At 42.5% G+C, this 18,363-nt stretch overlaps 1 protein-coding gene across 1 annotated transcript in view; it reads left to right on the top strand.

The window, feature by feature from the left end:
• Nucleotides 1-18,363, top strand: part of LOC108637249 (multidrug resistance-associated protein 4-like) — a 121,177-nt gene that overhangs the window by 32,095 nt on the left and 70,719 nt on the right. Inside the window, 2 exon segments of the mRNA XM_018056291.1 lie at nucleotides 3,273-3,423; nucleotides 17,457-17,576. Coding sequence (XP_017911780.1) covers nucleotides 3,273-3,423; nucleotides 17,457-17,576 — 271 coding nt within the window.

Genomic DNA, 18,363 nt, shown 5'->3' on the forward strand with positions numbered 1-18,363 from the left:
AGATTTCATCTAAGATTTGTTGTTGTTGTTGTTCATGTAAATTCATAGACTTTGGATAGAATTTCCCAAATGTGTGCTCCAAATGGGAAATATATAAAAATAATGATTCTTCTTATTTGGGAGGACATCAGGACTTGAGTCACTTGCTTTTGTGACAATATGTTTCTTTCTATAGAACCATCATTGTCTCTGTGCCAGTGTGACAGAGGTACAGAAACACTGGCCGTGGTAATATGGGTCATCAGATAGGCCTGAAATCCATTCAGATAGCGGGGGACAGATTATGTGTATAGCTTGAACTAGGCTTTTTGAAATTCTTGGGAATGTAGAAGAAACAAATGAGATTGGCTTTAAGGTAGGGATGTGTATTGCACACCTGAATATGTTGTTTCCTTCTTCAAATGACTTTTTGCTTACATACTATTTTCATTTTCTGCCAACTTCTATGAAGGGTTTGAGATAGCTGGCAATAAAAGATTCACAAATGAATATACATCTAACTGTAAACCCATATATGTTTATATATGAAAATATTCAAGTTACAATGAGGGTGGCTATAGTATTACCTACAAGTAGATGTTAGAGACATCCTCTTTGAATTGTTCCAGAATTTAGGGCATGAAATATGAAGGCTATAAGCTCACTTAAGAGCTCTGAGAGCATTAATAATGGGTCTTCAATGGGTACCTAAGGAAAATGCATTGGCTCAGTTCATGTGAAGCCCTTCATTTTGATTTTACCTCTGCTTCCCAGGTTATCTGCCAGGCTGGGTTAGTTTTAAAAGGCCCTCATTTGGGGCAAATCTGATTATTGAAACTGATGAATGTTGCCCATCAAATGATGTGAATCTGCTAAAAAACTGTAATTTGGATTTTTTATTGACATTTTGGCAGGTTTTTTGACAACCAACAATGTCAAGCCAAGTGGCTTAAGACCAGACATAGAAGAAGCTCGTAGGACCCCTCCCCATGAACATGAAAGTTGTAGCAAGTGGAATGCATACTTAATGCAGTGGCTATAAGCATTGTTTATCTGTAGGTCTAATAGGAGAGAGGTCAGTCAGGCCTATTTTTTTCCAGTTATGACTGGAATGTATTGCTTCAAAATCCCATCCTCTTCACTCTGGGTTTTATTTTGATACCACAGCAGATGTGGGAGAAATAGGAAAAACACGTGGGTCTCCATCCAGATAATAGAGTTTGGTTCCCAAGGGCTCCTGGACACAGAGTCACAGCTCTGGTAGTTTTCTCCTCCTTCCAGGCTCCTCCTGCCTGTGGCTGTGGCTCTAGGATTCCCTGAGTACAAATTGCTCCTGTCTTTCTCCTTGACCTGCAGTCCTTCCTGGGATAACTTAGAACAATCACCTCCCTCCCATCTTTATGCCATATCTGTTAATTAAAATGAAGTTCTTACTTTTCTGATTCACAATATGGTTGTGCAGATCCTCTGAAAAAGCTGATCAGGAAGAGCAGTGAAATGATAACCTGAGTCTCTGAGATATAGACATTTCTCTCCTAACCCATCCCTCAGAGATGCACCTGGGCCAGCTGCCCTGGGTGACAAGGTGGGGAGGCCCTGGGGTGGTGAGCATGGGATGCAGGTGCTGGTGCTGAGAGGACACAGAACAACCAGTGTTAACTCAGACAGGCATCTTAACTTCTCATCTGAGCCCCTTTTTGGTCAAAATTTCCATCAATTGTAGTTACTGCCTGCAAGTTATTCTTGCCATTCTTTCTATTTGTTACACCAACCTGTAAAATTCAGCCATAAGTCTCTTAGAATTGCCTACAAACGTTCTTGAATTCTCTGTGTTTCTCCAGCACTCTCTGCCTTGTGCAGATCACCATGAATTTGTATCCACCTGAGATTATAAACTTCGGAGGCCTTGGCCCAGACTGAATCTGCACATCCCCACCACCCCACCCCATTGTCGTAGCAAGCAAACACTAAATATTGATTGCATTCTTAAAAAGTAAGGGTATCATACTTTTCCTGATAAAGATGGATGCTTAAATCAGCATCAACCAATGATTTTGTTTTCTCTTCTACCTGCTGTCTTTTTTTGACCAAGATCATTTCCCAACATAGAATAATTTCACAGGATAATGTCATGATTAAGAGAATGTTCATGGAACTCAGCACAGTGTCTTACATACAGTAAGCACCTGGTAAATGGGGTCTGCTGTTGTTACAACCTTTACCTTTGGAATAGGCACTTTATATACTTACTATAATGATAGAAAGATGGCTGTATATTGGGGACAAGTTTAAATATATCATAAATACTCATGCCATGGGCTTCTCATGACTTAGGCTTTGCAGTATCCATCAAGTTGCTGTTCCTTTCCCTGTGCCTCACTCTCTCCATCTGTAAAATGAGACAACACTGTTACTGCTGCTAAGTCGCTTCAGTCGTGTCCGACTCCGTGCGACCCCATAGATGGCAGCCCACCAGGCTCCCCCATCCCTTGGATTCTCCAGGCAAAAATACTGGACTGGGTTGCCATTTCCTTCTCCAGTGCATGAAAGTGAAAAGTGAAAGTGAAGTCCCTCAGTCGTGTCCGACTCTTAGCGACCCCATAGACTGCAGCCAACTAGGCTCCTCCATCCATGGGATTTTCCAGGCAAGAGTACTGGAGTGGGGTGCCATTGCCTTCTCTCAACACTGTTACTAAAGAGAGCTATTATGAGATTTAATGAGTTAATACATGTGAAGGTTTGAAGGTATAGCTCTGTACACAGTCAACACTCAGTAAATATTAACTATGGATAGAAAATCTAGAAAGAGGAATTCCTACATCCAAAGGTCACCATTTAAATGTTGTCCTACTTTTCTGGACAGTGAATTATTTGTAATTAACTACTTCTCTCTCCCTGCAGCATAGCTGAGGCATCTGGATTCCTCACCTGTGATGCCTGCTCACTCATCTTCTAGTAACACATGCTGACTCCTGATAGTTTTGGGATTGAGCTCCTACTCTCTGAGCCTCAAATATTCTCATCTGTTAAAAGCAGTAATGCCTGCCTCATGGGGCTACTGAGTGTATCACAAGGGCTGATACTTATAAAGTTCTTATCAGAGTGTTTGGCACATGTACTAAATATCATAAGGATCACCATAATTTTATTTTTTTGGAAGGGAAAGCATTCTCTGCTGTCCCAACAAGTCTTTTTGAGGAAATGAGTTTAATCCCAACAGAATGAACCATTATAGTTTATCTTTGAAAAGTACCCTTCAAAGGAGGCCTCTGTATCTATTTTTGCTATTTCAGACATTTCTTCTTGTGATTGGTGTGGTGGGCGTGATGGTGGCTGTGATTCCTTGGATTGCTATACTGGTGATTCCCCTTGGCATCATTTTCTTTGTTCTCCGGTGGTATTTCTTAAGGACATCACGAGATGTAAAACGCCTGGAATGTACAAGTGAGTACCGGGGCTTTCAGGTTGGGATGGCAGTGAAGTCTGGCTTCCATTTATGCCATAATTAACAAGACCCTTGAAATTCTGCAGACTCTGACTTCTGGAATTTCTCAAAAGTCAACATTAGATAATTGAATGTTATGGCAACTGTGAGTTGGTGTGGTTCTTAAAGCAAATAGAGCTGGTGGCAAGTCAGCTGCGACTTTGCATTTTAGCACAAGGAAGCACATATGAGCACCATGAGGACAGGGACCATTTTGTCTTGCTCATGACACATTTCCTAACACAGAGTATCTACTGTATAAATACTTTTCTTAAAAATATTTTATCATGTTGGAACTATTGTAAAAGGAAAAGAAACAATTTTTCTCCTACTGAAGTTACCAAAAATGACAAGGAAAGGAAAAGATTCAGTTCAGTTCAGTCGCTCAGTCGTGTCTGACTCTTTCCAACCCCATGAATCGCAGCACGCCAGGCCTCCCTGTCCATCACCACCTCCCAGAGTTCACTCAGACTCATGTCCATCGAGTCAGTGATGCCATCCAGCCATCTCATCCTCTGTTGTCCCCTTCTCCCCTTGCCCCCAATCCCTCCCAGCATCAGAGTCTTTTCCAATGAGTCAACTCTTCGCATGAGGTGGCCAAAGTACTGGAGTTTCAGCTTCAGCTTCATTCCCTCCAACGAAATCCCAGGGCTGATCTCCTTCAGAATGGACTGGCTAGATCCCCTTGCAGTCCAAGGGACTCTCAAGGGTCTTCTCCAGCACCGCAGTTCAAAAGCATCAGTTCTTAAGTGCTCAGCCTTCTTCACAGTCCAACTCTCACATCCATACATGACTACTGGAAAAACCATAGACTTGACTAGGCAGACCTTTGTTGGCAAGTAATGTTTCTACTTTTCAATATGCTATCTAGGTTGGTCATAACTTTTCTTCCAAGGAGTACACGTCTTTTAATTTCGTGGCTGCAGTCACCATCTGCAGTGATTTTGGAGCCCAAAAGAATAAAGTCAGATATTGTTTTCACTGTTTTCCCATCTATTTCCCATGAAGTGATGGGATAAGATACCATGATCTTTGCTTTTTTTCTGAAAGTTGAGCTTTAAGCCAACATTTTCACTCTCCTCTTTCACTTTCATCAAGAGGCTTCTTAGTTCCTCTTCACTTTCTGCCGTAAGGGTGGTGTCATCTGCATATCTGAAGTTATTGATATTTCTCCCGGCAATCTTGATTCCAGCTTGTGTTTCTTCCAGTCCAGCGTTTCTCATGATGTACTCTGCATATAAGTTAAATAAGCAGGGTGACAATATACAGCCTTGACGTACTCCTTTTCTTTTTGGAACCAGTCTGTTGTTCCATGTCCAGGTCTAACTGTTGCTTCCTGACCTCTATATAGGTTTCTCAAGAGGCAGGTCAGGTGGTCTGGTATTCCCATCTCTTTCAGAGTTTTCCACAGTTGATTGTGATCCACACAGTCAAAGGCTTTGGCATAGTCAATAAAGCAGAAATAGATGTTTTTCTGGAACTCTCTTCCTTTTTCCATGATCCAGCAGATGTTGGCAATTTGATCTCTGGTTCCTCTGCCTTTTCTAAAACCAGCTTGAACATCTGGAGTTCACGGTATGCATATGGCTGAATCCTGGCTTGGAGAATTTTGAACATTACTTTACTAGCACGTGAGATGAGTGCAGTTGTGTGGTAGTTTGAGCATTCTTTAGCATTGCCTTTCTTTGGGATTGGAATGAAAATTGACCTTTTCCAGTCCTGTGGCCACTGCTGAGTTTTCCAAATTTGCTGGCATATTGAGTGCAGCACTTTCACAGCATCATCTTTCAGGATTTGAAGTAGCTCCACTAGAATTCTGTCACCTCCACTAGCTTTGTTTGTAGTGATGCTTTCTAAGGCCCACTTGACTTCCCATTCCAGGATGTCTGGCTCTAGGTGAGTGATCACACCATCATGATTATCTTGGTCGTGAAGATCTTTTTTGTACAGTTCTTCTGTATATTCTTGCCACCTCTTTTTAATATCTTCTGCTTCTGTTAGGTCCATACCATTTCTGTCCTTTATCGAGCCCATCTTTGCATGAAATGTTCCCTTAGTATCTCTGATTTTCTTGGAGAGATCTCTAGTCTTTCCCATTCTGTTCTTTTCCTCTGTTTCTTTGCATTGATTGCTGAAGAAGGCTTTCTTATCTCTTCTTGCTATTCTCTGGAACTCTGCATTCAGATGCTTATATCTTTCCCTTTCTCTTTTGCTTTTTGCCTCTCTTCTTTTCACAGCTATTTGTAAGGCCTCCTCAAACAGCCGCTTTGCTTTTTTGCATTTCTTTCCCATGGGAATGGTCTTGATCCCTGTCTCCCCTACAGTGTCATGGATCTCCGCCCATAGTTCATCAGGCACTCTATCTATCAGATCTCATCCCTTAAATCTATTTCTCACTTCCACTGTATAATCATAAGGGATTTGATTTAGGTCATACCTGAATGGTCTAGTGGTTTTCCCTACTTTCTTCAATTTGAGTCTGAATTTGGCAACATGGAGTTCATGATCTGAGCCACAGTCAGCTCCTGGTCTTGTTTTTGCTGACTCTATAGAGCTTCTCCATCTTTGGCTGCAAAGAACAGAATCAATCTCATTTTGGTGTTGACCGTATGGTGATGTCCATGTGTAGAGTCTTCTCTTGTGTTGTTGGCAGAGGGTGTTTGCTATGACCAGTGCATTTTCTTGGCAAAACTCTATTAGTCTTTGCCCTGCTTCATTCCGTATTCCAAGGCCAAATTTGCCTGTTACTCCTGGTGTTTCTTGACTTCCTACTTTTGCATTCCAGTCCCCTAGAATGAAAAGGACATCTTTTTTTTGGGTGTTAGTTCTGAAAAGTCTTGTAGGTCTTCATAGAACCATTAACTTCAGCTTCTTCAGCATTACTGTTGGGGCATAGCCTTGGATAACTGTGATATTGAATCATTTGCCTTGGAAACAAACAGAGATCATTCTGTCATTTTTGAGATTGCATCCAAGTACTGCGTTTCAGACTCTTTTGTTGACTATGATGGCTACTCCATTTCTTCTAAGGGATTCTTGCCCACAGTAGTAGATATAATGGTCATCTGAGTTAAATTCACCTATTCCAGTCGATTTTAGTTCCCTGTCCTAGAATGTTGACGTTCATTCTTGTCATATCCTTTTGACCACTTCCAATTTGCCTTGATTTATGGACCTGACATTCCAAGTTCCTATGCAATATTCCTCTTTAAAACACTGGACCTTACTTCTATCACCAGTCACATCCACAACTGGGTATTGTTTTTGCTTTGGCTCCATCCCTTTATTCTTTCTGGAGTTATTTCTCCACTGATCTCCAGTAGCGTGTTGGGCACCTACTGACCTGGGGAATTCCTCTTTCAGTATCCTATCATTTTGCCTTTTCATACTGTTCATGGGGTTCTCAAGGGAAGAATACTGAAGTGGCTTGCCATTCCCTTTTCCAGTGGACCACATTCTGTCAGACCTCTCCACTATGCCCGCCAGTCTTGGGTGGCCCCACAGGACATGGCTTAGTTTCATTGATTTAGACGAGGCTGTGGTCCTAGTGTGACTGAATTGACTAGTTTTCTGTGATTATGGTTTCAGTGTGTCTGCCCTCTTGCATCACCTACCGTCTTACTTGGGTGTCTCTTACCTTGGACGTGGGTTATCTCTTCACAGCTGCTCCAGCAAAGCACAGCCACTTCTCCTTACCTTGGATGAGGGGTATCTCCTCACTGCTCTCCTTCCTGACCTTGAATGTGAAATAGCTCCTCTAGCCCTCCAGTGCCTACGCAGCCACTGCTCCTTGGACGTGGGGTCACTCCTCCTGTCCGCCGCCTCTGGCCTTGGGCGTGGGGCAGCTCCTCTAGGTTGCTCCTACACTGTCACAGCCTGGCACTCTCGGCCGCTACCCCTGACCTCGGACGTGGGGTAGCACCTCTAGGCTGCCATCCCTGACCTCAGATGCAGGATAACTCCTTTCTGCTGCCGCCCCTCACCTCAGACGTGGAGTAGTTCCTCCCGGCCGCCACCCTTGACCTTGGATGTGGGGTAGCTCCTTTCGGCTGCCGCCCCTCAGGCTTGGGGTCCTCCCAAATTCTGCCCCTGACCTCGGATGTGGGGTAGCTCCTCTCGGCTGTGCTCTGTGCGTTGTTGCAGCCACCTGCACTCTGGGCAGGAGACCTCATGAAATATATGTCAAAGGTGATATAGTTGAAAAGTACTTTTTTTCCCCACATGTCCAAGTAAGTTGTAGTTATTAAATGTGTTGAAAAGACATATGTTGGTCACTCAGTTGTGTCTGACTCTTTGCAACCCCATGGATTGTAGCCCACCAGGCTCCTCTGTCCATGGAATTCTCCAGGCAAAAATACTGGAGTGGGTAGCCATTCCTTTCTCCAGAGGATCTTCCCAGACCCAGGGATTGAAGCCAGGTCTCTTGCATTGCAGTTGGAGTCTTTACTGTCTGATCCACCAGGGAAGCCCTGCTGAAAAGATAAGCCCTGTTATTTTCAGGTTTGCTCTTTATCGTTACTAGTATTTGGGGTGTTTCCACACTGTTTGTGGTCCCCCACTTCTTAAAGCTATTAATATGAACAATGGTGAAAAGAATCCCTTAGGAGGATACAAGAGGGGGATCTGTTCAGTATTCATTTAGTTTATTACTCCATTCAGCTTCCTAGTTTTAGAATAATGGGAACAGGGACTTCCCTGTGGCCTGTGGTTAAGCCTCTGTGCTTCTGCTGTTGGGGCACAGCTTCAATCTTTCGTCAGGAAACTAAGAACCCGCAAGGCGCAGCAAAAAAAAAAAAAAAAAAAAAAAAAGAAGAAGAAGAATGGGGATAACATTTTGTAACTAATCATTCTATTGTGCAGGTAATCACAGATGATGAAATAATTGGATTTATGTAATCATTAATGCATATATTTCATCAATATTAAAACCAATAAGGAAAGTAGAATTATTATATATTTTTAAAAGTTATAAAATCTATAGCCAAAATGTAAGGAGGGATTATGTTAGTATCAGAGACCTCAACCATAAATAATTATTATAAATTAATACCAACTTAACTTTCTAGAACACATATATATGGAATTTAGAAAGATGGTAATGATAACCCCGTATGCAAGACCGCAAAAGAGACACATATGTATAGAACAGTCTTTTGGACTCTGTGGGAGAGGGCGAGGGTGGGATAATTTGGGAGAATGGCTTTGAAACATGTATAATATCATATGTGAAATGAATCACCAGTCCAGGTTTGATGCATGATACAAGATGCTCGAGGCTGGTGAACTGGGATGACCCAGAGGGATGGTATCGGGAGGGAGGTGGGAGGAGGGTTCAGGATGGGGAACACATGTACACCCGTGGCAGATTCATGTTGATGTATGGCAAAACCAATACAATATTGTAAAGTAATTAGCCTCTAATTAAAATAAATACATTTATATTAAAAAAAAAAAAGAAACCAAGCCAAGAAGAGCAGCATATCGAGCCCCACGGTTCTTTGTATCTACCAAGTGGAAAAACAAAATTCAGTTCATCCAGTCAAAGGAGTGTTGTTGTTGTTGTTTCCCCCCCCCCACACTATGGCATTTGCATGTTTTGTTTTTATAATAAACACTTAAGAGGCTTCCCTGGTGACTCAGATGGTAAAGAATCTTCCTGTAATGCAGGATACCCTGGTTCGATCCCTGGGTCGGGAAGTTACCCTGGAGAAGGAAGTGGAAACCCACTCCAGTGTTCTTTCCTGCAGAATTCCATGGACAGGGGAGCCTGGTGGGCTATAGTCCTTTGGGTCACAAAGAGTTGGACATGACTGAGAGACTAATACTTTCACTTTTTAAAGAGATATTTACTCTAATTAGTTGCAAAAAGTATAGTGAACATCTGTTTCATAAAAAGTGTAGAAAAAAATTTTCAGTTATCAAGAGAACTAGCTAAACTTCTGTAAGGTCCAATTTTGTGAGATGTTTGGATGGATGGGGAGCAATAGAGTCCAGGCGTGTGTGATGTTCTGCTGATGTGACTTGGTTGATGGAAGGACCTGGGGAGGCAGAAGAGGAAGTGATGAGCTCCATTTAGTCTTCTGTGAAGACAAGGCTTCAGACATTTTATGGTTTGAGGCTGCCCATGAAATGGGGTTGTTCAAGAGTCCTGCTGAAAGCAGCTCTCTGGTACATTCAATGAGGGATTGTTCGAGAAGGAACACTTGATAGAGATTTTTGCCTGAGGAAAGGCCATTTCTCATCCATATGGACGTAGAGAGAAGGGCCCCTCCTAAAGCTTTTTTCAAGAAGCAGTACAGCATTTTCTCAATATTTGAGTTGGAGAGTCTGAGAACTTTGACATCAATCTTGGTGGAATATTTGGATTTTATTGCATCCTAATAGTTTGCAATAAATTAGACACTAAATTCAATACAGATATCCCCTGCTCCACATCCCGGATAACCAAATGTAGTGGCCAGTTGATTAGAACTGTTTATGTTCCCTCTAGGTGGTGGGTCTGTGCCATAAATGATGACAACACTGTTTTCTCTAAATAGTAGCTGATAGTATGTTTTAGGGCTTCCCATGTGGCTCAGTGATAAAATAATCTGCCTGTCAATGCAGGAGATGCAGGAGAAATGGATTCAATCTCTAGGTTGGGAAGATTTCCTGGAAGATCAAATGGCAACCGACTCCAGTATTCTTGCCTGGATAATCCCATGGACAGAAGAGCTTGACAGGCTACAATCCACGGGGTTGGAAAGAGTCCAACACAATCGAGCAACTGAGTGAGTGAGAGTATATCTTAGGGTCACTGCTAGAGCCACCAGCAAAAATGATACCTGACTGCTGTGGCCAGAAAGTATTAGTCTGCTTCATCCTTGTGCACTGAAGTACTACTGACATCCTGAGGTTTAGTTTCAGATCCTACTGCCTAACTGCCTCTGGAAGCTTAGGTTGACATTTTCATCTAAAAGACATATTGGCAGCTAATTATGATAGGGCTTTGAGGGGCATATTTTTGTAAAACTGAGCATAGCAATGGTCAGCAGTGGACAAGTACATAAAACAAGGGTGGCATTTGGTTGCCTTTCTCTAGCCAGTCTTTTGCATTTGGCAGTGCCTGAATGATAAAGTCATATGCAAATTCTGTCTGAAAGGTGCTGGGATCTGCTAGCAGTGTCTGCTAGGAACATTGGTAGGGAAGAGTTAGCATGTGTGTCAGGTGTATTAGGACCATGGATCATCAAGTCTGCTGTTTTAAGGAGTTCTCACACTAGATTCCCAGAAATTTTGTTCAGCCTTGGGTGTTTAATAAGATGTGCAATATTAGTGAAGGCTGTTACCTGAGATGTAACATCCAAAGTAACATCAAGACTGTTACCTTGGAAGTTACCTGAGTAAGATTTGAGGGGTTTTCTGAAAATAAATAATGAAGTCTGGAGAAAAATACACATCATCACACATCAGTTCAGTTCAGTTCAGTCGCTCAGTCGTGTCTGACTCTTTGCAACTCCAAGAATGGCAACACGCCAGGCCTCCCTGTCCATCACCAAATCCCGGACTTCACTCAGACTCATGTCCATAGAGTCAGTGATGCCATCCAGCCATCTCATCCTCTGTCGTCCCCTTCTCCTCCTGCCCCCAATCCCTCCCAGTATCAGAGTCTTTTCCAATGAGTCAAATCTTTGCATGAGGTGGCCAAAGTACTGGAGTTGCAGCTTTAGCATCATTCCTTCCAAAGAAATCCCAGGGCTAATCTCCTTGAGAATGGACTGGTTGGATCTCCTTGCAGTCCAAGGGACTCTCAAGAGTCTTCTCCAACACCACAGTTCAAAAGCATCAATTCTTCGGCACTCAGCCTTCTTCATAGTCCAACTCTCACATCCATACATGACCACAGGAAAAACCATAGCCTTGACTAGACAGACATTAGCCAGTAAAGTAATGTCTCTGCTTTTAAATATACTGCTTAGGTTGGTCATACCTTTTCTTCCAAGGAGTACACGTCTTTTAATTTCATGGCCGCAATCACCATCTGCAGTGATTTTGGAGCCCAGAAAAATAAAGTCTGACACTGTTTCCACTGTTTCCCCATCTATTTCCCATGAAGTGATGGGATAAGATACCATGATCTTCATTTTCTGAATGTTGAGCTTTAAGCCAACGTTTTCACTCTCCTCTTTCACTTTCATCAAGAGGCTTCTTAGTTCCTCTTCACTTTCTGCCATAAGGGTGGTGTCACCTGCATATCTGAAGTTATTGATATTTCTCCCGGCAATCTTGATTCCAGCTTGTGTTTCTTCCAGTCCAGTGTTTCTCATAATGTACTCGGCATATAAGTTAAATAAACAGGGTGACAATATACAGCCCTGACATACTCCTTTTCCTATTTGGAACCAGTCTGTTGTTCCATGTCCAGTTCTAACCATTGCTTCCTGACCTGCCTACAGATTTCTCAAGAGGCAGGTCAGGTGGTCTGGTATTCCCATCTCTTTCAGAATTTTCCACAGTTTATTGTGACCCACACAGTCAAAGGCTTTGGCATAGTCAATAAAGCAGAAATAGATGTTTTTCTGGAACTCTCTTGCTTTTTCCATGATCCAGTGGATGTTGGCAATTTGATCTCTGGTTTCTCTGCCTTTTCTAAAACCAGCTTGAACATCAGGAAGTTCATGGTTCACGTATGGCTGAATCCTGGCTTGGAGAATTTTGAGCATTACTTTACTAGTGTGTGAGATGAGTGCAATTGTGCGGTAGTTTGAGCATTTTTTGGCATTGCCTTTCTTTGAGATTGGAATGAAAATTAACGTTTTCTAGTCCTGTGGCCACTGCTGAGTTTTCCAAATTTGCTGGCATATTGAGTGCAGCACTTTCACAGCATCATCTTTCTGGATTTGAAACAGCTCAACTGGAATTCCATCACCTCCACTAGCTTTGTTTGTAGTGATGATTTCTAAGGCCCACTTGACTTCAGATTCCAGGATGTCTGGCTCTAGATTAGTGATCACACCATCATGATTATCTGGGTGGTGAAGATCTTTTTTGTACAGTTCTTCTGTGTATTCTTGCCACCTCTTTTTAATATCTTCTGCTTCTGTTAGGTCCATACCATTTCTGTCCTTTATCGAGCCCATCTTTGCATGAAATGTTCCCTTAGTATCTCTGATTTTCTTGGAGAGATCTCTAGTCTTTCCCATTCTGTTCTTTTCCTCTATCTCTTTGCATTGATTGCTGAAGAAGGCTTTCTTATCTCTTCTTGCTATTCTCTGGAACTCTGCATTCAGATGCTTATATCTTTCCTTTTCTCCTTTGCTTTTTGCCTCTCTTCTTTTCACAGCTATTTGTAAGGCCTCCTCAGACAGCCGCTTTGCTTTTTCGCATTTCTTTTCCATGGGGATGGTCTTGATTCCTGTCTCCTGTACAATGTCACACACCTCATTCCATAGTTCATCAGGCACTCCATCTATCAGATCTTGTCCCTTAAATCTATTTCTCACTTCCACTGTATAATCATAAGGGATTTGATTTAGGTCATACCTGAATGGTCTAGTGGTTTTCCCTACTTTCTTCAATTTGAGTCTGAATTTGGTAATAAGGAGTTCATGATCTGAGCCACAGTCAGCTCCTGGTCTTGTTTTTGCTGACTCTATAGAGCTTCTCCGTCTTTGGCTGCAAAGAACAGAATCTGATTTCAGTGTTGACCATATGGTGATGTCTATGTGTAGAGTCTTCTCTCGTGTTGTTGGCAGAGAGTGTTTGCTATGACCAGTGCATTTTCTTGGCAAAACTCTATTAATCTTTGCTCTGCTTCATTCCATATTCCAAGGCCAAATTTGCCTGTTACTCCAGGTATTTCTTGACTTCCTACTTTTGCATTCCAGTCCCCTAGAATGAAAAGGACATCTTTTTTGGGTGTTAGTTCTAAAAGGTCTTGTAGGTCTTCATAAAACCATTCAACTTCAGCTTCTTCAGGGTTATTGGTTGGGGCATAGACTTGGATAACTGTGATATTGAATGGTTTGCCTTGGAGACAAACAGAGATCATTCTGTCGTTTTTGAGATTGCATCCAAGTACTGCATTTTGGACTCTTTTGTTGACCATGATGGCTACTCCATTTCTTCTAAGGGATTCCTGCCTGCAGTAGTAGATATAATGTTCATCTGAGTTAAATTCACCCATTCCAGTCCATTTTAGTTTGCTGATTCCCTGAATGTCGACGTTCACTCTTGCCATCTCTTGTTTGACCACTTCCAATTTGCCTTGATTCATGGACCTGATATTCCAGGTTCCTATGCAATATTGCTCTTTACAGCATTAGACCTTGCTTCTATCACCAGTCACATCCACAGCTGGGTATTGTTTTTGCTTTGGCTCCATCCCTTCATTCTTTCTGAAGTTATTTTTCCACTGATCTCCAGTAGCATATTGGGCACCTACTAACCTGGGGAGTTCCTCTTTTGGTATCCTATCATTTTGCCTTTTCGTACTGTTCATGGGGTTCTCAAGACAAGAATACTGAAGTGGTTTGCCGTTCCCTCCTCCAGTGGACCACATTCTGTCAGACCTCTCCTCCATGACCCACCCATCTTGGGTTGCCCTGCGGGCATGGCTTGGTTTTATTGAGTTAGACAAGGCTGTGGTCCTAGTGTGACACTGCTATTGTTATTAAAATCACTCCCTGGGAATAAGGCATAGTTGAGTCTCAAACCCAGATCTATCACTTAGGCAGATTAATATAGTTAATCTTGGACAGTGAGTGCTCTTAATCCCTCAGTCTCTGGAGTCTCATGAGGATTTCTTGAATCGATGCTTGTAAAGTACTAGCTGGTCATGACCAAAGGCACTAGAACCTTGAACATAAGTGGATTAAGTACTTATTCACAACTAGCAGGTCTCACATAGCTTGAATGATCATCTGCAGCAGGGCTGTTACCCCGGGGTTCTCTTGCCTGGGAAGATCAACAGTCCTTGTGGGGTGCATCTCCAAGTGTCCTCAGGGTTGAGGGAAACACAGGCATCCATCATGTGAACTGTAGGGTTACATGTATCTGTGACTGCAGACTGACACCATGGCTGTGACATAGTCGCTTCAGGACAGCAAACTCAGTGCTTGTGGGAAATGTGTTACTTTTGACAACACACCACCAGAGCCTTGACATCCCCTCTCCCCCTGTACTAGCTAGTTTTCTTGCAGACCCTCCATTTCACTCATCCTGGCATCCTGCTCAGCCCTAAATGGATTTTGAGTGAAACAGGATGGCTTTTCATGGGTCTAGATTCCCCCAGCCTGTAACTCTTGGGCATGAGGTGAGATAGCTGACAGAGTGTTTGGGTTCCCTGGTGTTCAAGGCTGAGATGACACCTGGTTTCTAAAGTCGACCCCACCCTCCATCCCTGCTGGAGAGAATCAGCTGCACTTTGATCTCCTGACAGGGAAGCAGGTGAGGGAGGCCACGCTGAAAAATTCATTCCAGATCTCTCCCTGGGTGAACAGCCACATCTACTTCATTCTCAAAAGATTTGTCTGTGTTGAATAGTGTTGATGTCACCTCATTTGCTCAGGAAATGAAAGTCTCGTTCTAGTGAGTTTTCTGTGCTCTCTGGAGCTGGACTCTTGCCATCCTCCTGACATGGTGATGAGCCCTGGAGTTCATCTGTGTCATCCCTGTGAGCACCCTACATCCAGACTGAGCCCAGGGGATGGGTTGGGACACTTGTTGGGCTGCAGATAAGGTCTGAACAGAGTTTCTAGCCTTTATTATTTGAAGTATGAGCTTGATCTGAGTTTATGTTGCTCTTTTAAGCATAAAGTTATATAGGAAGTTAAAAAGTAAAGAGAGAGAGCAGTGTGGATGCTGGAATGAGAACACAGATACACAACTGGATGATCAAAAGCAACCACTGAGTCACTTTCATCTCTTTGCCTAAACAAAGTACAAAGGGGGAAGTGTTAGATCACATTGAGGTTCAGAGGTCCATCAGGGCAGTTATAAAAACATCCATCAGGTTCCCAGAGTGGAATTCAAGACTATTCAGAGACTCCTCATCTGCTGGGTCCTGAGGGCACAAGGGCGGTGCAGTACCGGGTGCTCTGTGACACGCACAGAGGCTCCTGCCACAGATGCAGGGAAAGGCCCAAGATGGGGGAGGTGGCAGATTGTCCACTCCCCTTACTTGTCTCACCCTGTCCTGTGTCTGGCTCTGGTCCTGGGTGAGGGATGTACTGACTCTATCCCAGCCCTTAGGTTACTCATCTGAGGTGGAGACAGCATGCAGGTAGCTCAGTGGGGTGAGGATTCTCATGAGGAATCAAATTTTAGAATGCTACTGATTCAAAAATTAGTGAATGATAATTATTCACCCATGAAATATAATGAAATATTTCCATTTTCAGCAACATGAGTCAATTTAGAGAATGATATTCTTAGTAAAGTAAGTCAGAGAAAGACAAATATGGTATCACTTATACATGGAATCTAAAAGTAATACTAATAAATCTATATACAAAATAGAAATAGATTTAGAGACATAGAAAACAAACTTACAGTTACTGCCAGAGTCCAGCTCCAGCAGCCAGGGAGTCAACCTGAAGAGATGGGTGGTGTTGGCGAGAAACGAGGCAGCCCCTCAGTTATCTTGGACTGCCTATTTATTTCAAGCCTAAGGTTCTCTTTTATACTTTTACAAAAGCATTAGGTCAGAGGTTTGACATTTTCAGTTCCCCCTGACCCAGATTTGTTGTCTCCATAAATCATTGTTGCCCCTCAAAAGGAGTTCCTGCCTCAGCGATTCTCTTACCTACTTCTTCTCATGTGTCCTTGTGAATACATAGTAACTCATGCTAATATTTGGACTGCATACCACATTCCTGAGTTTATTTCTTATCTTTCTAAATCCTGTTTGCCCCTAGTATCCTAAGCTCACTATTTCTTAAAAAGGGCTTCTAGCTATTAATATCTCTAAAGTTCCTAATGTCTATAAGCTATAGTAGAATATGCTAACATTACAACATTCCTTAAATCTTTAGCTTCTAACTATTTTAATTATTCCTAAGCCCTAAATTCAGCAAACTCCTTTGCTATAAACACTTTCCTCACAAATAGGCTTCAGATAGCAATCCCTCCCATGGCCTCAAGCTGTGGCCTACGTGTTCACCCTGGAACACTCTTTTGCAAAAGTCCTTGAATAAATGTCAATGATTAACTTTATGAATTATTTTCTGAGCACAGCTGCAGAAGGATTTGTGCCTTCTCATGCTCCTCTCAAGAACAATAAGCACCTTAATATTCTTTTCAGTCAACTCAGCCGAGGAGAGGAAAAAACAAGTCAGAATCACAAGGCCTAACTCCTTCATCCTGGGTCCATGGCTGCGGGACAAGGAGAGAGAGTTGGGACCGTGCCTCCATTTTGTCAGTAATGCCTAACACGGCTCCCGACAAGTTACCAAAGGAGATTGGGAGGGAGGGAGGGAAGAACAAATTTGAAATATGGGATTAATAGACATACTACTATTTGTCAAATAAATAAGCAACAAGGATTTACTAGAAAGCACAGGGAATTTTATTCAGTATCTTGTAATAACCTATAATGGAATATAATCAGAAAAAAAGTAAATGAATGATTATATTATATACCTTAAATTATCACATTATTGTAAGTCAACTATACTTCAATATATTTTTTAAAAAATTGTGAACAATTTCCATGTGGAGAGATGCCAGAAGAATTTGGAGGGAGGTGTGTTTGAGACGACCTTAATAAATGAACTAATTAAGATATTCTTTATCTAAATCTAGCTGTGATTTTAATTTGGACAAAGACAGTTTCAAAGAGAATCTTTCATCCCCAGGTCACTAAAGTGAAGCTTGGTGTGAGCAGGAGTTTGAGGGTCACATGGAGGATTCCCTTTGGGCAGGACATGTGACCACAAAGCCTGGGAGGCAGTGGGTTTCCTCACATCCAGCCTCCCTGACTTTCTCTGTTGAATGTCTGTCTCTGCTTCCCCAGCTCGGAGCGTGGTGCTTTCCCACCTAGCATCTTCTCTCCTGGGACTCTGGACCATCCAGGCATACAAAGCCGAACAGAAGTTTCAGGATCTGTTTGATGCATATCAGGATTTGCACTCAGGTCTGTAAGTTTCTGGGAATGATTTCAAGATGGGATGTGCTGCCTTCTGAGGCTGACTTCCCTCCCAGGTGGTCTTGCTGGCCAGCACCTCTCTTTGTGTCACTCCCACGTTCCCCTCTGCACACCTCTCTCCCCCACCCCTTCCTCTCAGCACCTCCTCAGTGCTCCCCACTTCCCCATCATCCCCTGCTTTTCTCCCCTGACTGGCTTGCATGGTCCTCCCATCACTGTGCCCTGTGTACTTCTGTCTCTTTAGGGAAGGACTTAGTAAGCTTTTCTTTTTTGCAAAGGTCCAGATAGAAAATATTGTAGGCTTTGTGTGCTATACTGTGTCTGATGCAACTACTCACCTTTGCTGTTGTAGCATAAAGAAAGGCAAAGATACTACATCAGCGAATGGCTGTGTTCCAATAAAATTGTTTTTTTTTTTGTTTTTTCAGAACCAGGTGGTAGCTGTTCTTGTCCCCCAGGATGTAGTTTGTCAACTCTTTTCAGAGCATGGAGGGTAGTAGACATGATTGATGAAACTAATTTCCTGATTTGCTGCCCACTTGATTATACTTTGTATTGGTGAAGTCATTTTTCCTAGGCAGAAAATTAAGAATTTCCTCTAAGTCTATAAAATGCTGGTCAAACTTTCCAATCAGTATTTTATTTTGAAGATAAAGTTGCGTTTTGAAAGCCACATGCAGATCCTGTTAGCTGATAGTCATGTAGACACTGGTCCCTAAAGAATAAACACTGCAGGGCCCTGTAATGAGAGCAGAAGGTGCTGGAAACAGTGTGA

Source organism: Capra hircus, chromosome 12, assembly GCF_001704415.2.
Source record: "Capra hircus breed San Clemente chromosome 12, ASM170441v1, whole genome shotgun sequence".
Taxonomy (NCBI): Eukaryota; Metazoa; Chordata; class Mammalia; order Artiodactyla; family Bovidae; genus Capra; species Capra hircus.